The following is a 22,867-nucleotide window of genomic DNA, read 5'->3' on the forward strand; positions in this document are numbered from 1 at the left end:
TCATTCCTGAACATAGCGGTGTACTATTTGTACAGTTTGTAGCGCTCTTCGTGGGTTACTGATGTTGACTCGCCATTACCATCAAGTAACGCGTTTCATTTACCATCCTTGCGTTCATTAGGGCCAAAGAATGAGACACGGTAACCATTCCGGAGAGCACTCTCCGATCGAACGCCGGAGCCTGATGACCTCGGACGAGAACTACCACAGCGAAAGAGCACGCAAGAGCCGGAACAGGCTGTCCTCGGGCTCCCAGCATAGCCGAGACCACTACCCACTGGTGGAAGAAGAGTACTCCGACCCCTACCAGGACACGTACAAACCACACCGGAACCGCGGCTCTCCCGGCGGCTACAGCCACGACTCGAGGCACAGGCTTTGAGTCTACATGCAACCTGCTAGGCCTCTCCTCTCTACCACCCAGTACTAAAGAGCTAAGACAGTCCTGTTCAATCACGTGAATTTTCCAAGTGTAATACCTCGTTTCCCTCTGGCACTGGTTCTGCACAGTGTTGACCTGCAAACTAATCAGGGTACTGTACATCTACTTTTTTTTTCTGATGCAAGCTTGTAAGTGAAAAGGGAAAGTGCTGATTTTTTTTCTGCAGCGGCCAGTGTAATAAAGTTCCTGCTCTAAGGTTAGGTTAGGAACGCCTAACTGTTTTTGTTAGTACAAGGAAAATTAGAAATGAGGGCTGCTCAGCATTGAGGTTACACTTTATGTAAGCAAGTTAATTTGGCAGAGGCCATGAGCTTTGTGTGAGCATCAGGACCTGCCCTGCAGTATTTCAGAAGCCCTGTGCTTGAGTACTCACCAGGGCTCGCTGCAGCAGGGTTCCAGCATGTATTGAACCAGTGCCAGCTTGGAGGAAATACTCTCACAAGGATGCATCCCATGACCAGCATGGAATTTGCACATTTTCAGGAGCCAACAGAAACGGAGTATGACACTCTTTAAATGTCCTTAATTTCTTTCAATGACTTTTTAGGTTTAGATTTTATGACTGTATACTCTGTTGTACAGTATAAGGCAATGTTTATATTTGCCAAACATATTATTCGAGTAAATTGGATATGGTTGTGATCCCTCCAATAACATTGATTCCTACCCTTTCTATTCAACTCAGTTTGTGCCATTTGAGATGCGCTCTATCAGGCACTAGAAAAATGTCTTGTTCCATAAACAAATGGAGCATTGGTTGGCATCTTTTCCGAATAGGGTGCCAAGCAGCGAGATGTGATTTATTTTCATTTGTTTTCTAAATGCACCAAATGGCCTACACTATTTCCTCAGATAAATTCGACACACATTTTTTTCTCTACAGCATGCTACACACATTTAAGGATTTGCAAGCTGTCTACCATCCTGTGTGGATAGGCCAAATTGAAATTGAAATCATCACAAGTTGCACATCAACACTCTTTATGCCTTGGTTCCAACCTTGTTTCAAGGTTTAAGCTGCTCCAACCTTACCTGGAAGGTCTCAGTTGTAACTGCGCAGGGATGGGATTTTAGGTTTGGCATGAGGCCAAAGTGTTGATCATGCTAACCTGTGATCAGATCATTCATAGCGGCCATTGCCAAAACCCATAACAGCTGCTTGTGAAGGTGATGTCATACGCATCGTATTTCATTCTCTTGGTTCCAGGCATGTGTCCCTTTTGGCAAACCCACAGTTCTTTTGTAAATGAAAACCCTCTTTGATAAAACTGAAAGGGGCTTCGGCATACAGTATGTTATATCAGTGCTGTACAGCAGCTTGCTTCATGTATTACATGATTTTGGCAGTTCAGGAAGACTGAATTATGAAGAAGACGAATGCCATACTCACAGAGGTCCTTGTCAAACTGCAGAGAGGCCGTGTCAGTTTTGATCTTGGTTAATTAACGGGCATGAGGAGTTAGGGGAATCCAAAGAGACCTTTAGTCCCATCAGTATCCACGATGTCAGTATTTTGCTGGATCTTGAGGCCTGTTCTCTCACACTGTCGCCCCTGCTCAATTGCTGCAGGGCCCAACTAACCAAGTGTTGTTTGTACCTGAAGAGTTGGTTGGCAATACCTAAAGCTGTGTGGGACATTCACTGCTGAAAAACAAATCAAAAATACCCAGTGCAAAGCCTCAGCACTGCAACACTGCTTTCTCAAGTCGAATGTATACAGTAGTGAAAAGCTTATATAGTTAATGTTTTGTTAGTGAACTCAGCAACAGGCAGGTTTTTTGAACAGAAAACAAAGTGAAATTTTACCTGAAACTTTTAGTGTTTACTGCTGTGTGGCTAAGGTGTTTGTGTGCTGTGTTATGAGATGATAGCACTAGTCCTTATCACACTGTTTCCTTTCCCAGATGTTATTTTAGTGCCTCTTTTTTAAAGCCTTGTTGAGAAGTCTTCCATGTCTTGCCTGTAAAGAGAAAACGTCTGTCAACACAATTGCAGCTACACAAACCTGAGTACCATCACTTCCATGTCGATGGAATGATGTTACTATCAGCTTTAGTTTGGCTCGTTTTTTGGTGAAACACATTTCAAGCGCTGTGTCAGTGACTCCTACTGTAAAAGTAGAAAAGCTGACAAACTTAATTTTTATTTTTAAAAGTGCTGAGTTACTGGGTAATGTCCCCCAGCTAATTTATTTTCTATACACCTCAGGTTTAAATGGTGATTCCCCAGTGTGATAATTTGGTATAGGTATTTTGATTGTGGATTCCATTTACGTTGCGTATAATTACAGTAGATGGCTGTATGGTGTGATATCACTTGCTTTTTAGAATTGCTTTCCTCTGCTTCTGCCTGATAGGTATACCCTACATTCTGTAGTATGTCAAACAGACCATCAATCATGAGAAACTGAGGCCATCCCAAATGACAGTATTTTAAAGATTTCATGGCACTTGTTGGTAGTGATGGTAAATCATTTGTATGTGAAGATGTATTAGAATGTTTATTTCTCTCTGTTTCTCTACTATAGTTCATTAAAGCTCAGGGGTTCACTCTTACGTATGAGCCTAATATAATATAATACAGCATAACTGTCCATTGCATATTGACAGAGTGAAAATGTAAAGTACGTGAGAACAGGGGTTTCCAGTCCTGGTCGCAGGGACACATAACAGCTGGTTTCCATTCCAGCAGAGCTCTGTTCTTAATTGAATCTTTAACTGAACTACAAAGATGCCCGATAGGAATCTCAGCAAATTTTGTTTCTGATCTAAAGCTTGAGTACTTCGCTTTGGAAAGGCAAAAGTTAAATGCAACCTCCTACATGTTTAGGGACTTAAAACAGTTAATACGCTCAAGTGACTCCACTTACTGCATATGGCTGTTGAAGGGTTCAGTTCTGTCCAGGGAACTGTGCCCGGCCCGAGAGAAACGCAGGTGTGTGCCCCCTGATCAAGGCTTGGTAACCGCTGCCTTAGGGCTCACAGGGATTGGAGAGGGGTTCACAACTGAACCCTGGCGTGTCTTTTAGTACCTTTTGTATTTTCTCAAATATCTGCATGTGCAGAACACTACTGCAAACACAATAATGCATTGAGGATGACTAAGGATTAGAGAGGGAGCTTAAGTTTTGAGAAAGCAAATGACAGGTCAGGAGTCATGACAAGGTAAACCACAAGAACCATGGATCCTTTCTCTAGAACTGAATCAGTTTTTAAGCACTATTTGTAAAACAGCTATTTATGACAATCAGGAGAGTTTTGGTAGTAGATCCCACTTTTTCTCCTTCAATAGGTTGCTCTTGTATTTAGTGTGGTAAATCCTGTCCTATAGTAAAAACATAAGACATTCCCCCATGAGAAATTCAGAGCTCTGTGGAAATATCACATAACCTTCCTTCAGCTCTCAAAAGAAAGCGTGAATGCGTGTCATTAATCTCTTTACGGCCTTTATGTTCATTTCTTGTTTAATTTTCTAATTCTTTCATATTACTTGGCTGAGATACTGGATATGCACAGTAGGGCCTATCTTAAAAAAGTGATTAATAAATGAAATCTTACAATGAAAAACAATTTTCACGCCTTGTCCAAATACTAGATTTTTTGATAGTAGAAACTAATGTGGGAGTAAATATATTGTATAGTTTGGTTCACTTAGAAACCTTCAGTTATTCTTTTCAGATCAGATGCTTGATGCCCTTTGTTCGATGCATCACTTACCCCTCTCTAGTTTTGACCAATGCAGGAGTGATAAAAGATAAAACAGATATACATTCAAAAACATTCAGCGATTTGTAAAAATATTTAGGTAAACTGTTTAGCTTCTTGAATTTAGTATGCTGATTTGATAAGCAAAGTTGGTATTCAGAATTGCCAAATTTCAGTGAACTAAAATTCTTTTCAAAATGTGAGTAAAAGAACCTCTTGGCTAATATATAGTACCAATTATCAGTATTTAAAGCCTTATTATTCAAATTATAACTTGCATTAGTTGCTTTACCTGCCAAAATAAACAATTGAATGCCTTTTATTTTCAATTTTTTTTAAACAGGAGTTTTTATTCCTATGAGTCATCGTTCTGGCAGTTTTGTGTCTTTTGTTGATTTTCACAAACAGAGGTTCAGCTGTGAGGAAGAAAGAGCACATTACAATACGTGGATGTGCTCTTTAAGATATTTGATAAAATAGCACATTATGATAGGGATTGCACATTGGTGATAGCACAAATTTAGAATAGAACTACTTTTTCTGAATTTGTTTAGAGAAAAACTTAAGCAGAGTTGGAAATATGCGGTACACCCATTGGACAGATTTGTGAAACTTGCTTGTTTTTTTATGACATAAGTTTTTGTGGACCTTGCAGATATGAGTTATGGCATATAGAAAACCGCTGAGTAATGTTCAGTTAGATAATTTGCCATTTCAAACAAATTACAGTTTACTTACATTGTGTTTTCATAGGGACTGCAGAACGTAGAACAAATTCCTTCTGGTTAGCAATGCTATATGCACTATGTAGGAACCCTTTTATATTTCCATTGTCACTTCTTCAATTTATATTTTGTGTATATTTTATTAGTGGTCAACTTATTAAGTGGTTGTATATATAAAGTGTCATTCTCCATTTAGTCCTGCTTCACTACTTAAACATGGATCCATGTTGTATAGACCACATGTAATGCGTTAAGAAGTGGATACTTTGCCAGTTCAGTATTTCTTCCCTGGTGCTATTTTATGAATCTGCTTGCCTATTTATGCTTGGACTTTCAGAGATTGATGATAAAGTTGTATAGTAGCCCAAACAGCCACATGTACTTATGTGTGAACTTGCTGGACTATTTTGATATAGAGACAATATTAATGGGTAGGCCTTATGAAGTATTAGGGCACACAGGAGGCAGCTGGAGCAAGTGCCCTTGTATTTTTTCTTCAGTACAAATGATATTGAAAAATGGATAGGGTTGATATCTTTTCCGTGTCTCAGATGCCCAAACGCACCTTTTACTCGAAACGTCATATACTGGATCTGAAATAACAATAAACCTGCCTCACAAGGAATACTATTCCTAAATTAGGTGCTTTAATCTTAGCACACTAAAGCTGTCAGTAAGTACATAAAAGATCAAAAATGTTTTCTCTTTAAAGGAACAGCTCCTTATTTTTTATGTCTGGACCAAATCAAAACTTTAAACCATCATTCCAGTGACAGATTTACCAGCATGCCACCTAATCTTGTCAGATCTCAGAAGCTCAGCAAGGCTAGGCCTGGTTTATACTGGTATGGGAGAAGTCTAAGGAAAACCTGGCTGCAAGTGATGTAGGTGGACCATAGGTGGTGCTATTCCCTCTAGAATATCTAGAATACCGATGACCCCACGTGATGGCCAGGGACACAGTGCTATAGAAGGTAACACCCATCAGAAGAGATGCTACAGTACATCAGTATCCTGACTTCTAGGTCAGTAAAGATCCTATGGCACTGTTCATAAGATTAGGGTTGTTAACTTTGGTGTCCTGGCCAAATTTCACAAATGGGGTTGTACGATTTGATCCACCTTATTTCAACTGTTGGAGCAATTTTTCATTTCTCCACCTGACCTGGACTGTTGGTACAGAATAGCTACTGTGTGTCACCCAGCTGGGGGCTGTGCTTCAGGAGTTCGTCTTATACTGTTTGTCCTTTTATAGAGAGAGAGCATGTTAAGATCCTCTGGGATCAAAAGCTCTATATAGGCCTGAGCAATTTTTATTATCTTGTAACCATGATTTATGATGGTGGACTTGCAGACAAACAGCAGCATTCAAGTGGGATGGTGGGATTAAGGGTCTGATTTGGTCTGGACTTTAGCTACTCACATGTATTGACAGACATGCCCTGGATTCTTGCTGTGTGGGACTGAGAGAGAATGGAGGAAGGGTGCACTAATTCTAGGAAAACAGGCTCATGTGCCACTACATGGCAAAGAAAGGAGAAACTACTACTCCCCTTGAAACCAGCACATATCTGGGCATAAGTACCTGTACCTATTTGTGCACTTATACATCAATGACATTGTTATGAGAAAATAAAACAAAAATGTTTGCTTATTATCATCATAATTCTTGATTATAGATTTCGTGTTTGTACGTATATGGCATTATAGGCATGCAATAATTTCTGACTGCACTATAGAATGGCTACTGGAACCCTTTTGATACATATTGAATCAATGAATACTGTCTGCTTTCCTGTTAGTAGGTCCAGTGTAAGTCCACTTCATCCAATGGATGTACTGTACACTGAAGTTATTAAAGTATGATGTGGAACTCCAGAAAGCTAAAGAATCTAACTTTGTATCTATATAACTTCATTGTTATTGTTTCCCAGCCCTTAACACACTGCAGTTTGGTCTCATATCTAGGGCAAGAGAAATTTAGATAAGAAGAAATCCAAGATGTTTTCTTTTTGACAAGGTGAATGTTTTGGGAAATGTTGTGAATCAAAATAGCTCAAATTTGTAAAGAAATGTAAAACAGTGGGGGTTGCAATTCCTCTCTGCCCAGTGCTGGATATTCAGACTCACAAATCTTGTTAGCAGGTTAGATAACAGGAGCTTCGTCTCCTGTAGGATCAGCAGAAACCTTTGGAATGAGACCCCTCTGCTTCTCTGAAATTAGAAATGTTGCATGAGACACAGGATTGCATGTCAAACAAATAAAAAAATGGCAGCAAAAACAACAGTCCCCTCCCTCCGAAAAATAATGGTAATTTTTCTTTGACTTCCTTTGTTTTGAATGGGACAAAGGAAATTCTGACACGACACACAGTTCCGCTAACTGGGTAGCTAGAGTTTACAACAATTTTTTTTTTCTTCTTGAACAGTATCGCCAGGATAACTGGAAATCAACTACTGTACACCATGAAAGCTATCTAAAAACACATGGCAATGATCCCTATAAAATATGTAATTAGAATATAAAAACACTAAACTCTAAAAACTTGTAACAACAAAAATGTGGATATATATATATATTCTGAGGCTCGTCAGGCGATGATCCAGTCAGATCTGAATCTTTCTTACTCTGATATTTTCTAAATACATGAATAATGGGACAATAGGCCTCAAATTATAAATAACATGAATGAGACTGAAAGTTCCTGTTTAAGTCTGGATATGAGGCCAGCCCGTTTTTCCACATGAAATGGTGATTTTTTTGTATTCTTTGTAATTATTATTATTAATAATGCACAAAAGATATAAGATAGTTTTTTCTTTGTTTTTTTCCTCTTTATATCATAATAACCATTTTATGAAACAGTGAAAGAACAAAAAGAATAATGAAATTGGGGACTGGTTTAAAATAATGTAGTTTTAAGTAGAGAATTTGGGAGACAAAATATAATAATGATCAAAGAAGTTGTAAATATTTTTTAAATGCATTTCTCTTCCATGATGACAGTTATTACTGGACGATCAGAATAATAAAAGAAAAAAGCTGTAAGTGTCCTGAATGACACTTCAGTTTCATTAAATGATACGACTGGCTGGTGGGGGGGAATCTCCATCAGTCCTTCTCTTTGGCTTTCCGGAGGATGTTGTATGTATCCTGTACCCCTCATTAAGGAACCTGTCCACCTTGGGCACAGAGCAGGAAAAGCTCCTGTTTTTACAAATGGTTATGACTTGTGCTCTGGCCTGGCGTCTTTGAATCCAAGCAGGCAGCAAAAGGTGTGCCAATGCCATTATCCTTTTGCCTTATTAAGCAACTCCACCTTGAAGGAAAAGCTTGCCAACGAGGCACATAGAATGGCACTATGTAAATTGCGAAAACGTTCCCGTCTCGAAAGGAAAGGCCATGTTTTTCCAACAAGTGCAGAAGCGCTTTGTCTGGTACACAGAAACCTTACACCACCCCAGTCTCCCCTGCAACCAGATACCAGACAACCTCTTCTGTTGGTGAGTAAGGCTTCGGATTTCTACAGTTGTTTTCTTACTTTCAGAAAATGAGCCTTTATCCTTCCAGATGCCGCTACATAGTTGTTAATGAAGAAACAAAGCCTTTTGACTTATTTCCTGTGGCTACAGTATTCATCAGACATTTGCATAACATAAAACTCATTGCAGTTACAGTATGTGCATTTACCAGCATGCATACCGTTTTATGGATATGGCCCACTTACTGCATTTCTGACATCTGATTATTGCTGCACTGCTAAACCAGATGTACAATTCATGTTCCTGAACCACTGAGAGCAGGTCCTCTTTTTGGAAAAATTAAATTTAAGGTGCTAGCATAAGCATTGTCAATTACATAATGAGCAGCACTTAAAAAATAATTCAGGCTCTTGCTGAGCATGATCTAACTAGAGGTATGATAATTGGACGTGTGTATGATACTTATCCCTTACAACTTGACTGATCATACTATTCTGCACTGCCAATATCTATAGTGAAACTTTATCATAAAGTAGTCTGCGGTCAAAATGAGAATGTATGGGATATGTATTTACAGACATACCTCTCTTAACAAACAGAAATGATTACTTTTCTCGGAATCAGAAAATAGAGAATTTTACTTTGGGTTAAGAGATTTTTTTTTTTGATCATCTTGTTAAAATTGAAGATTTTTTTTCATTTATTATTTTTTTAGAAACAGCAAAGCCTTCTTTGGAGGCATTTAAATGGCTATTGCATGCTTAACATGGCAATAAAAAAACAATATGTTGCTAGTTATTAACATTCATACTGGGTTTTACTTCTTATTTTATATTGTGAAAATGTAAAAAAGAAACCCTTTACCTACTATGATTCGCATAGTGAATATCTCACAATTTTTCCTTGTCACAAAATGTGACTTGCTGATCATTATTTTATGAGATCTATAGCTAATGTTATAAGAGGTATTGCTTCCTGATATGCTGTCAAGAGTGAAAATTGAAATGAGAGGTAATATCAGGAATTAAACTGAAAAAAGTAAACCATTTACTCTATATTTTATTTACCCTTATTTCTGTACCTAAAAATACCAATTTTCAGTTATGTGCAGTATTCTATAAAAGGCATGCTGGTAAAAAATTAAATCATTTACTATGCAAATGTGTACAGTGCTGCATGCTAACGCTTATCTCTCCCTCTGCCACTTAGCGGCTTCATCAGAGCTCAAATGAAATTGTGTTGTTATTTTTGTGGAAGAAGATGTTTAAAAGGGAAATGCAAAAATGCATGCATAAGACATTTTAATTTCTGAAAATTAAGAAAAATATGTTTTATGGAAAATAGATGTGTAAAAAAATCTAGCTGCATTTAAGAGTTTTTTTCTAAAATAAATGGGAACTCTCGAAATTGCATCTTGTGCTTTCCTTCGTTTCACAGGATCTTTTACGTATAAGCTTGTTTTGGATATAAGAAGTACATGATTTAGCTGACTTTTACAGAAGCAGTTATCTTATGCAGTTTTAATTGATCCCCCCTAAAAGATAAATCTGCCTGCCCAGCTGTCTACCTCAAATTTATGTTATAATAGTTATGCAATAGTGTTATTGTTAGTTTTCTGTGTAACAGACATGCATGCTCTATGATGTGAATGCTATGCAGACTTACTCAGACAGAATATCTGTGATCTTCACTTTATATTAGAGATAATAATAGCCATTAATCCTGGGTATATGCCCCTATTGCAATATAACACACCATGAATCTCCAAAAAAATTGCTGATGGGAAGAATTTCCCTCTATACAAAAAGGAAACAAAACCACTAAGTTACAGCTTGTGGGCAGGAACTGTGTTGCACAACATTAACAAACTTTGATCGTGTGAGTAAAAGGATCTCATGGGGTGAATGTTCAACTGAGACGTACAGTACTTTAAATAGCTTTGTGCGACAGTCTAAAGAATTTACGGTCTTTCAGTTAGGTGTTTGGAAAAGCTACCCAAATTTAAATAATACGTTTATCTGATTCTCTCAGTGGAATTTTGTCATCCTACACTGTTTAAAAAACTGCTTGGGGATCACGAGTGTCAAAACCACAACACTACATACAGTAGCTAAACACGACAAGTATCAGTCTCTCATGAACCTGAAGGCACCCACACACAGCCCCTTGCGTGCTCTGTCAGGACGTCAGCCAACTGCATTCATGCTGAACTGCAAAATTCAAATGGAAAAGCAGAACTTTAGCACTGACCACAAGAAGGCAAGTCAGAGCCGGCTCCTGCTGGAAGCCCGGCACTCACAGAGGCTGTGTTAGCTGCTTTAATAATAACAATAATAATTTTCTGGACATTCCACTCAAAGCGCTTTCCAGGTAATGGGGACTCCCCTCCACCACCACCAGTGTGCAACCCCCACCTGGATGATGCGACGGCAGCCAGAACGCTCACCACACATCAGCTCTCAGTGGGAGGAGAGCAGAGTAATGAAGCCAATTCATAGATGGGGATTATTAGGAGGCCATGATTGGTAAGGGCCAATGGGAAATTTGGCCAGGACGCCGGGGTTACACTCCTACTCTTTTCGAGAAACACCGAAGGACGGCGCCTGTTTACAGTATAGTGTCCCCGTCACTATACTGGGGCATTAGGACCCACAAGGACCAGAGGGTGAGCGCCCCCTGCTGGCCCCACTAACACCTCTTCCAGCAGCAACCTTAGTTTTTCCCAGGAGGACACCTATCCAGGTACTGACCAGGCTCACACCTGCTTAGCTTCAGTGGGCTGCCAGCTGTGAACTGCAGGGTGATATGGCTGCTGGCCAGTTTAACCTGTTTGAGCTAACTTTCTTACAGGCTTTCCAGAGACAGCGTGTCAGAATGAACGCAACAGATTTTCCTGGATGCATCTTTTAGTGAAAAGCTTTGTAATAAACTGTCAGTGATCAGGAAGGATTTTTTTTTTTGCTGCTCACGTCAACGGAACCTCTGTTGATACATGTGAAAGGACGGAACTCCCCTTAACTGTTCCACCTTTTCACTCCAGCTTCATCTTATAAATCTGTTATTTCAGGAACCCCCAGAATACCATCAACACACAACCCTTCAATCCATCAGTAATTGTGCTCTTCAGATTAATACAATTAATTCACTGTCTGTCAAACACTAAACACCAAGCTTCTATGCACAAATTGTGCCCATGCAGTTCCATGATTGCCCTGGAAATATATTGATGAATACTTCTTCAAATAAAAGTCACACTTTCAAACTGTTACATTCACAAATAACTTCAAACACATCTGCAGCTATTTGTTAAAAAACAAAGAAGCCCTGATTTCGTCTCATAATAGCATTTTTGGAGATTGTTGTTTCACATTTTACCTCAAAAATCTTGGCTGCCTGTTTTTTGGACAATACCTCCAATCCGGCTCTCTAAAAAATAAAGTAAAATCTATTTAACCATATACATAGCCTATAATCTGTGGCATGAACGGGCAGTGTTAAATACCACATTTCTCAACTTCTGGAATTATGCAACGTAATGCCTCACACACTGTATATTCCAAGTTCCCATTGTGCCTTTATATAACCCTTTCAGACAAAATCTGCGTTCCCAAACACGAATAGGTATAGGAAATGCCTGAAAACTGAACGGAAAGAAATCTGTACGATAATACACTAAACAGAAGGTGGTCATGCCAACGCACAGTAGACCTGATTTCACAGTAGGTAGAGTACACTTAAAATCACTTTGAATAACTATGGCACAAAAAACCACAACCAAACGCCGTGTGCATGAGAAGGAGATCTCAGTCTATAACGTGCACGTCCGCTAGGACATGCTTGTTTGGTTTCCGCTGTCTCTTAACCCTGTGTTACACGATATTCGCACCCAGCCGCCCCGAGTGTGAGGTGAGACAGTGAGACACGCACCCCCCTGTTTGGGAACGTGCTGGCCACGCTTACATAACATCCGGCCACGCCGGGCCGAGGTGCGCATGCTCGCACTGCTGACGCGTCCACTGCCTGGGTCAGGCGCGAGAGAGAGCGGGTCGCCTCTGTTTTCCTTCGCCGCGAACCGGGTTGGGAGATTCAAGAGCGGCTTTTTATTTTTATTCCCCCTCCCACAAACAACAACAACAAATAAAAAAAGAGAAGAGCGAGGCTTATGAGAGCGTAGGGCCAGGCTTCGCTTCAGCGGCAGCATGTCGTCTTCGTGGCGGAGCAGGACCGTGAGCGCCGCCCGTGTTGCCGTGAGACAGCGTCAGGTCGCGGGCTCGGGCGGGTGCTGATCGCGCTGGCCGGACTGTTTCCCCGTGTGGTGACGGAGGCGGCGGCCGTGGCTGCAGGCCCCTTTCGTCGGCTATGGGCATCCTCTTCACGAAGCTGTGGAGGCTTTTTAACCACCAAGGTGAGGTCCGCGGCGCCGTCTCCCGTCCGCCTTCGGGTGCGACCGGGGCTTTCTCGTGGGCTGGAGCCGCGGCAGGGCGACACAACGGCGTCGCTGGTCCTCGATTATTATTATTATTATTATTATTATTATTATTAATAATACTGTCAGCCGGGGTGCAGTCCGAGCCAAATCGTCAAACCCCCCGTCGATTTCACTCCCGCCGGTCGTCTCGTCTGGCCGCGATCCGCTTGCCGGTGTCGCGGCCAGGGAGACGCGGTCGAGGCCGGCTCGCTTTCCGGCGCGGCCCCCCGAGCTGGGCTGCGGGCCCGGCGGGTGGTGCCGGGGGTCCGGATCCCCCGGGCTGTTCGGCTGAAGTTGCCCGTCCCGTCCCGTCCCGTCCCGTCCTGCGGGCGCCCCCGCAGACTGTGAAACGTCATTTTCCCCAGCTGTTGGCGGTCCGGAGGTCAGGTGTGCTGTCCCAGCCAGAGCAGAGAGCCCACCCGCGGAGAAGGAGAGTGTGCCCCCTTTGCGAGCGTTTTGTGTTGGCTGGTGTCGTAGCCGATGTCTGCACACGAACCAATTTGCCGTCATATTGCGGACAGACGTGAGCTTCATAGGCCGCCGGTTTCTGCGCTTAACAGAGGGGAAACTGTGGACTAGGTGCTAGGGCCTTGAAGGCCTTGACTCTCACAAGGATAACTATTGACATTCCTGGAGTAATCTCCCAACTTCTGCAAGTTTGCTGTTTAACTCAACTCAGTATATGTTTTTTTTTAAAACAAGTCTCCTGGTTAAAATAGCTTTAGTTCCAGGTAGTGAAAGACTGTATTCTCAGGTTACAGTGCAGACAAGCCTCATGAAACAGTACTGTACGGTAGCCTTTGCTTTTTTCTGGCAGGGCCTTGACAATAATACAAGTTCTTGTGTGGTAGCTGCTGCTGTGCCACAGAGCGTTCACTGTCTAAGCAGGCATGATTTATAAATGAAGCAGACCTCATCAGAGGTTTGTAGTCCTGTATCCAGACCCTCTGTGGTCTGAGAAAAGTTTCCATGTGCTTTTAGGTTATGGCTCCATTTACTTAGGAGTTCTGTGACCTAGAAAAACAAAGGTGTCCATTTCTGTCATCATTTTGACAGTCATTCTCTGACCTCATGAGGTTTTTAGTTAACATCACACATTGGACGAATTTGCAGGTCGAATGCTTTCTGCAGTAGTAAAGGAACTGTTTTCGGGGTGAAAAGGCAGTTTCTGCTGACTTTGCTACGAGCACACTTTTAAGACCAAAATCTATTCTTTTGTTTCCTGGAGATGATTTCTTACACTGCACAACTGTACAAACATTTATACCTCTGTTTCAGCGCAACAGGGCAACGGAGAGTGGTCTCTTTCTGAATAATATGATTAAAGTAGGCAGTACGTGTTTTAAAGTTTCATCTGCTAGGCCTGGGGTTATTCTAAATGTGAGTCACTGGAATTCACGTAGATGCAAGTACAGGCTTACATTGTAAGTTGATACCTGCACCTTCAGCTTGGAAATATAAGAAGAGGGAAAGAGGAGAAGCCCTCAGTTGTTTGTGATCCTTTAATCCGAGGAAATGCAGTTATTGTGTTGTTGTTTTTTTAGTCTGTAGAAATCAGTTATTCCTTTCACTGCTATACTCTTTATCCAAGGTGGTGTATGCAATACAATTGCAGTTAATTCTCTGAAGTATCAGCAGTATACGTTTGCAGTCGAATAACAAACCCATCTAGATGAGGTGCAGTATAGGCTTTGTATATTCTTCCAGTTCAAGGTGGACTTTCTTTAAAACAGCAGGTACTGTGGTTATTGAGTGCAATTGCTCTCATACTAACTTGGCTTCTTGGCTACATCAGTTTCTGTAATATATAGGACAAGTGCTGATGTTAAACTATAGAATCTTGATTGTTGGTCTGAATTACATGATGTCTCGATCCAATCTACTTTTAAAGGTGGATCAAGCTTCTGGTTTCTGACCTGGCTAACTAAACTGCATTTCATGCAAGAATCCAGTTTCAGAAGAGAGATTTCTGCCAGGACATACTGTACAATTTCCAGCACCGGCCTTCAAGAGAGGTGTAACTGAAGAAAGTTCAAGCCAGCTCTCATTCTTGTAAAGGACAGTAACATTATCCAGTCCTCTTGTGTTTACGTAATTAGGACTTTCACTGGTTTGAAGTTGGGACTATGAATTGGGACTATGAATTAGTACTATGCTTGTTTTGAGGGATGTTTTCTGTTGCTGTTCCTGCTCTGTCACTGACTGGCCGCAAACCCTCTGGGAGGTTTTTATGTGTTTTGTCGTTTGATTTGATCCCTCGAGTGAAGCAGGCCTGTGTCCCCAGTGAATCCTAAAATAGTCTAAGTGTTTAGCTCGAACCTCCTGAGGGTCTAATCTGCATTTGGCTGAAAGGATTCTTTTTCACGTCTGACTCAATGAATAAAAACAGTTCCAAAAATAATTTAATTGGGCCGCAGTATCATGAAAGACATTGTTTTCAAAAGGCTTTCAGTGACTTCGATGACAGTTTAGACTGAAAAGAGACTGCTTTATTTTTCGTTGACTCAACAGATTGACATTTCATTATGAATTTTGCTAAATTTACCCACATTTCTAACAAGTGAAATCTCTGTTTTTCTGAGGCTGTGTGTAGGAACGTTCTTCCGGTAAATCTTGAATTCAATATTGAATTATCCTTAAAAATCTTTTCGGATTTATGTTAATGTAAATCCCAGTGACAGTGTACAGTGAGGCAAGATGTAGATAAAGGATAAGCTACGTGATAAAAAAAGCAGAGACGTTTAGTGGCAACAATTCAGAAAAAAATGACTTGTTAAGGACTGTTTGCGTTATGAATCACAGTGTGTTTTTTATTTCTGTCTTAGTCTCACTTCCCTCCATTATGTAGCCAAACTAACAGACTTCAAAAACTGAAAAAAGGGTTACATTTAAATTAGAAGCTGATAAATGGAGTTTGTTTTTTGGTTTCAATCTAATTTTGCTTCAAGTGGAATTGACCATCAGCAAAGCTAGAAGTTATGTTTTTTTATTAAAATAATTTGAAGACGGTGGTGAGCTCTTGAGAGCAAAGTCCCGCAACCTTATCTGTGCTGAGAGCTGTTGTACAAAAAGCATGGCCTTTGAGTCATAACTGCACACTGCAGATTGTCTAGTGGGTCTTGATTGTTTCTTCTGACATTTCTGTGCTGAGGTCTGGAGTCGGATCTGTTTCAGCTAGTAAGTGTGGCCTTACTGTGGTGCTGTGGTGCACTAAGACAAGCCACAGGAAGCAAATGGGGGGGGGGAATATATTTCTTAGGCAGAGATTCTGGTTAGAATGGCAGGTGATTTCCCAGTAGCTGAGGTGAACTTGCTGACAAGCACTTAGGATAAATATAGTATATAGCTTTTGATTTAACCTCATTTGTTTCCTCAGTTCAGTATTTAAGACAGAACTTAAAATTTGATTTAAACAAAAATAAAATGTGTAATATTCAAAACCAACCTTTACTTTACTTGTGTGGGGGATTAAACGGATCTAACACATCTAACATGTATAGCAATGTAAAGACCTAGTCATCCACTATGATTTCTGAGGTGTGGCGTGCTTTGTCTGTATTGTAGTTATTAAGAAGTGATTAAGCTTCCCATCCAGTTTTGTGCCAAAGAACACTTCGTGGCTGTAACGTTATGACTCGGGGAATGTTGCCAAGTCTGCAAAAACTGGATTTCTTGTTGTAACATGACAAATGTGTAGGGTGATCTTATAAGAGTATAGTTCATAGTCAAGAGACAGCTGCGCACAAAATGGGTACAGACATGACCTATTGATAGGTGTCAAACTACAGACGAATCGGGCAGAATTGAGAAGCTACATCTAGATATTTTTTGTACTGAAAACCACAGCCAACACTCTAGCTTGTGAGTTTTTTCCTGCAGCAATTAAAATGTTAAAATCAAATCCCCATGTCTAACCGTATCAGTTTGAGGCTAGGTGAGGTCTGCACAGATCTGATTTTCCTGTACCAGTACGGATGGAATAAGACTCCCGTTGCCCATGAAGCTTCGACCATCACGACCATCATGCCTTTTATTCCTGAAAGAGTGATATTTTGACTGCTCGCCTGGCCTGGCAGAAAGATTTAAAATAAGGTAACAAGCATTAAATAGCCTGCCCTTGCGTTTGCCGTCTGAACAGGGGCCTGGAGCCTGTCCTGGGTCACCCCGGGCTCAGGGGGTACACCTGGGTGGGGTGCCAGTCCATCACAGGGCCCTCACAGACAGACATTCACACAGGAGCTGAATGAACTTACTGGTATGTCTTTGGACGAAGGAAGGAAACCCAGGCAAGCATGGGGAGAACGTACAAACTCCTCACAGATAGCACCCCAGGAGCAGGACCGGGGGCCCCAGCGCTGCACCGCGGTGCTGCCCCCCGACTTCTGGGCTTGTGGCATCTGGTCTCCCTGACCTGCGGTGTGGTGGGGCTGCAGCTCGTCACCCTGGTGGTCCAGCCCTCCCGCGGTGGGTCAGGTGGGTCCCTCCCTGCAGGGGAAATACTTTCAGATGAAAGGATATGCAGGCAGATATTACCAGAGCACTTGAAATGCGGTGAGAAGTTCCCCGGCGCCTGTGTTTTTGTCAAACCCGGCAGTGAAGGCTTGGAACGGCTGTGTTCCGCAGCTGGCCCTTTGATCTCTTTCTCTATCGCTTTCTCTCTGCCGAATCAGGGTGAAGGTTTACATCTCCGTCTTCAGCTGTTTCCTGTGGTTTTTCTTGCTGTCAAAAGGCAGTGAGGTTTTGCAGTTCTTGCGTAGTTTTGACGTAGGAACAATAAAACGTTGTAAACGAAAACATCACATGCAGGTACCACAGCGTGCATCTGCTGATAAGGGCCTTTTCAACCTAAAAACCACATTAGCAATTAGATGTATAACTGTAACCAAATGTGTGCACCCTGGAATTACAATATGTAAAATTGTGTTGTTAAAAATTGATGACTTGCTTTCTTTCTCAATATAACATTGTGTTGTTAATCATGTATTATAAATGAACAAGTAATAGGTTTATTCCATGCTGAAAAAAAGGAGAGAGAGAACACAACGTTTCACACCTGAAGAAGGCTCCACGGCCGAAACGTTGTGTTCTTTCTTCTTTTTTTCAGCATGGAATACACCTATTACTTGTTCCTTTGCAGCCTACGCATGCTGACGCAGCTACCCACCTGAACTATGTATTATAAATTATAAGCATTATTTAAAAAATATCTACTCTGCTTTTATAGCAGTCACTAATCCCATCTCCCTCTCACTTCTTATCAGTCTTACAATATGGTACAGCCTATATGATGTTCTTTTAAAAAAAAACAATTAGACTACAAACCTCAACATATGAGTTCTTTCTTAGACTTATTTTACACTTTTATTTTTCAGAGCACAAAGTGATCATCGTGGGTTTGGATAATGCAGGGAAGACTACTATATTGTATCAGTTGTGAGTATCGGAGATTGCATCGTAATCCTGTGCAAGAAGCATTTGTATTCTGTATAAGCCAAGCACATGTGAATGACCTGGGTCTTACAGGTCACATGTTCCTAAGCCTAGGAACACCTGTAAGCTGCTGATGAATTCATCTGCATGCCTCTGTTCAATTAAGAGGATTCTGGCCCTTGAGAGATGAAGAAGTTTCTGGTCCCAAATGGTGGTTAAATTCTGTACTTTAGTGCGTGACATTGTTAACAGATAACAGTGTGAGTGGCCCAAGTCTTTAGAAATTGGTTTAATTAAGACCTGTAAAACCTGCTGTATTCGGACCCCCCTAGACTAGTGTCAGTGTTTGATCATTCATCCTTTGCAGTCTGTGGTCACAAGAGGGTGAAGACATTTTTAGTTTTCTGTGATTGTAGTTACTGTTAAGTATTACTGTTACTTCTATTACTCTAGTACTTTTTCTTTAAAAAGATAAAGTGTGTAAAACTGAGGGCATTTACTTGAAATGTCTCCATTGTGTTTCCTCCAGCTGAATGATCTTTGATTTGGATGGATGGCCTTTTTCTTTCAGTTAACTACCTTAAGACTATATCAACATTAAAGTCTCTGAGACTATTTTAAGATTTTAAGACGTAAGTTAAGGTTTTGCAGTTAATCAAGTAACCCTTTTTTTCCCCCCTCTCCTCTCGTCTGCAGTTCGATGAATGAAGTTGTCCACACCTCTCCAACGATAGGCAGCAATGTTGAAGAAATTGTAGTCAACAATACACACTTCCTCATGTGGGATATCGGCGGGCAGGAGTCTCTTCGCTCCTCCTGGAACACTTACTATACAAACACAGAGGTCAGGGAGAGCTCTTGTTTCCATAGAGTATGATTTAAAGATGCTGAAAGAATCCTTCCTTTGCAGTTTGTGTATCGGAGCAGTAGATCATTTCATGTATGTGCCTTGTTAGTGAACAAAAATGACAGTTTGCCTAAAGCACAGGTATGGAGGCATGACTTGATGAGCAAGGTACATGCTGGAGGAACAGTGTTGTATGCAGTGATAACTCATGCATTAAAATCTAGACACTGTCATTTTATGTTTCTTTATTTCCTTATTTTACAATTTGCAAAATGTTGGTAAATAACAGAGGAGAAATTCAATAACATAAGAAGCTTCAAGCGTTTGTATAGCACTGTGTGTTATGCATAGGAGGGGAACCCATTTCATACACCACTGAGTCCACACAAAATTAGGACACACCAGTTTACTTAGCTAGCAGGACATGGAAGGTGGGAGGAGCTCAGAACACCTGGTGTAAACCTTCATGCAAAATCTGAAGTAGCTTAACAAGTTAAATTAGTGCAATGAGTTTGTAGCCTTTTTTTCTGCACACCACTTAAAACCTGTTATTGACAGTCATTGCTGTCAATGTGCTGTTGATTGAAGAATGTGTTTAATAGTTTATAGCACTAACATTTAACTTTGGTGTTGGCTGCTTCCTTTGAGCTGCCGTCAACATCTCGACAAGCTGTGCACTTGAAAGATGACAGTGATGTGAAAGAATTAGTGTTCCTCTATATCCTGGGGTTTGGGGTAGCAGCTTGCAGATGGCCTATGAACACCAGATGTTTATAGAGTTGCCTAACTTAATTCTGCCTGGAGTCGTATCTCAGGGAATTCCAATGTAATGAACGTACCAGGTCCTTGGTTAAGCATGTTTTCATCTCAGTAGCTCTTGCAATCTGTGCTTCCTGGTACATCTCTGGCCTTCCATTGAAAAATGCCAAATTTGTACAAATATCAGCACAATACAGACTTCCATTTTGTACTAATATCAGCATGCCTTATCAGATCAGCTAACAAAGCCATAACCCACTGTCAGAGGCCTGTGAACATAAATCTGAGGAGGAGTATTTAAATGCATTGAAAAACACGTTTATTGTTCCATTTTTCATCCTTTTATTTGCAGTTTGTGATAGTCGTTGTGGATAGCACAGACAGAGAGAGGATTTCTGTAACCAGAGAAGAGCTCTATAAAATGCTGGCACATGAGGTAAGTGTGAGTAATGTTATTGGTGCTATCCTGAAATGTTTTGCAAGTCAAAATTTAATTTAAAGCACACTATTGGGGGTTACATTACAGAAGCGTAGTTCCCTTAAACACTTTCCATTGTTTAGTATTTTGTTTTTTCCGTATTGTCTTTGTAAAAGGCATGGTGTTTGTTGTGATGTTCCCAGGACCTAAAGAAAGCAGGGCTGCTGATCTTTGCCAACAAACAGGATGTGAAGGGCTGCATGACGGTGGCTGAGATCTCGCAGTACCTGAAACTCACCTCTGTCAAAGACCACCAGTGGCACATCCAGGCCTGCTGCGGCCTCACCGGTGAGGGGTAAGAGACCTCCGTACCCCGTATCTATTCCTGTAACGCATTACTTTACTGGGATCGTGGAGCTCTGTCATTTTAGTTTTCTATATCTTATGGGCGGAGCTCAAGTGAAAAGAGACTCAGGGTGGGGTGAGGGCTGCTGTTCCCTAAGGAGTTCATCCTGTTAAACGAAGCATTTCCCTTTACAAACAAATTTGCTTCTTAAAGCATCTGTGAAGATACTGTTTCCGCTTTAAAAAAATAAGACAAGTGTCCGCCCCTGGGTCAGAGCTCTCACACACCTCCTGCTCTCTCCTGAAACACCCTCCACCCCAAAACCAAGGGTGAATAAGCTTAACCCTGGGATTTTCCACCTCATTTTTGCTGTACAAATTGAGTACTGCATGTGATCTTTTTTTTTCCCCAATGAAGATGGCTTCAATACTCAAAAAATATATTGCCTATTAATGATGAAGATGTGAATTACTGCAGGAGCCACCATGTGACTCACTCCTGTGGCTTAGCAGTGCAGGTGGGGGTCATGAGAGGTTAAAAATGAGGGGAGGCCGTTTATCTAATTGCTTATCTTGTTTATCTGATTGCTTATTCATTCATTTCATCCTGGCATCCTTGAGTGATGCTAGTGAAGATTGCCAAGCACGGTTGGCTGTCTTTTTTCCATACACTCAAGACCCGTGTGAAGTGTTTTTTCTTGTTTTAAGCCCTGATTGCACATCCTGTTAATTTGCACTTGCTCTCTGGAGAGTCTTTCACTACTGTTGCAGAAATAGTGATCTGGGTTAACATTGTCAGTGCCTTTCAGGATTTTCAATCCTTGTGTCCAGTCGCCTTGTAGTCACTTTGACTAAAGACCTTCAGTTCTTTCACCTGTCGCTGTGCAGGAGCCTGGAGCTTCCTGAGTGTTTTTCTAGTGAACTGGGTGAAGCTGGCTACACTGAGTGCACAAGTCATCACCTGAAAGCAACATGTCTTACAGTGCTCACTTTAGAAAGGAGGGCACTCTCTGCTTATTGTTCAGCTCATGAAATATTGAAAGGAAATGTGCTCATATTAAAGTATGCATTTTGTGACTCCCTGTTTTTGATTTCTTGCAGACTGTGTCAGGGCCTAGAATGGATGATGTCAAGGCTTCGGGTCAGATGACCTCTGCCGTCGTCTTACAAGGACTTTATTTCTTGTGGAAGTGCTCGCACTTATCTTTCTGCGAAGGCAACATTGATCCTTTGTGGGTCTATCGGTTATTTATTGCAGACTGTGCTCAGACTCGGAACTGTGAATAAGACACTTCTTTAAGATGGGGAGAAAAAAAAACACGGAGCCAAATCCTGAGATCTAGATCTCGCTACGTGGAGCTTTGTAGTATTGAGTAACTACTGGAGGTGGTACTGACATGTTGTACAGTATTTAGCATTATTGTGTGCCTGCTTTGGACCCCAGTCAAACAAGATGAAGACAAGAAAAGAACAAAGAGCAATCGTTTCTGGTAATGTAAAAGAATCATGAAATAAAGCCTTTTTATCTGTTACGGGTGCCCCCAGTTTTGTGAAATGCTAGATAGCAGAGGTAGGTTCTTGTAACTAACTTGGTTCGTCCACTTTATAAGTGGTTTTCCTGTTTGCCGAATTTGCAGAATGGTTATATTAGTATTTCTGCGGTTCGGCAAAAGTTCTTAATATTACTAGTGGAGCCAGGCATAGTAGTCACAGAGCGTGACAGAAAAGAGCACAAGAGGTTACCAAATGTGCATGTACAGTACCTTTGAGGTATTGAGTTGGTCTCTTTGTAATAATCCCTGTGGAAGCTGTTAAGATTTACACTGAACAGGTAAACATTTTGAAGTGCGTGGTGAACTAAGAGAAGGACAGGTGTTTAGGACAAGTGCCAAATACTCTGAAATGAATGCCTGGAAGAATCGTGGGAAGTTAACCTTCGAGGAGACTGGGGGAGTCTTGCTCTGCTCTCGCCTTCAGTATGCAGAGGAAAGAGCAGGTGGAAAGGGAAATGGGAGTGCGTGGCTTGTGTAAGTGTTTTATTTACACTAGTGAAGGGGTAACTTTTTTATTCTCAGAGCTGAAAAATAGGACTGTTGAGAAAAAAACCTTGAATGGCCTCGTGGTGTTTTAGGGGTGAAATGAGATGATGTTTGCCTAGAGGGGTACTTATTATTAAGGGATTGTGTTTTTCAGCTGGCATGTACATTTTAAGGACGCGCTCCTTAGACCATGTCCGATGGAAAGGA

The 22,867-nt window shown here is 41.2% G+C and overlaps 2 protein-coding genes across 6 annotated transcripts in view; both read left to right on the forward strand.

The window, feature by feature from the left end:
• Positions 1–9,764, forward strand: part of cacnb4a (calcium channel, voltage-dependent, beta 4a subunit) — a 54,522-nt gene extending 44,758 nt beyond the window's left edge. For 3 of the 5 annotated variants that reach the window (XM_015358529.2, XM_015358531.2, XM_015358528.2), the window contains one exon: positions 122–6,753. In XM_015358529.2, coding sequence (XP_015214015.1) covers positions 122–382 — 261 coding nt within the window. In that variant the 3' untranslated portion in view covers positions 383–6,753. Of the gene's footprint in view, positions 1–121 lie in introns of all 5 variants that reach the window. The other 2 variants (XM_069196326.1, XM_006636252.3) reach the window with 1 other exon arrangement.
• A 2,576-nt stretch (positions 9,765–12,340) lies between these two features.
• arl5a (ADP-ribosylation factor-like 5A) lies at positions 12,341–22,153 on the forward strand. The gene is made up of 6 exons (XM_069196407.1): positions 12,341–12,759; positions 18,195–18,255; positions 18,949–19,096; positions 20,211–20,294; positions 20,480–20,631; positions 21,723–22,153. Exons 1-6 carry the CDS (start codon positions 12,714–12,716, stop codon positions 21,769–21,771), a joined length of 540 nt encoding a protein of 179 aa, XP_069052508.1. The 5' UTR covers positions 12,341–12,713; the 3' UTR covers positions 21,772–22,153.
• The last annotated feature ends 714 nt before the right edge of the window (positions 22,154–22,867 follow it).

Source organism: Lepisosteus oculatus, chromosome 12 (assembly GCF_040954835.1).
Source record: "Lepisosteus oculatus isolate fLepOcu1 chromosome 12, fLepOcu1.hap2, whole genome shotgun sequence".
In the NCBI taxonomy this organism is placed as follows: Eukaryota; Metazoa; Chordata; class Actinopteri; order Semionotiformes; family Lepisosteidae; genus Lepisosteus; species Lepisosteus oculatus.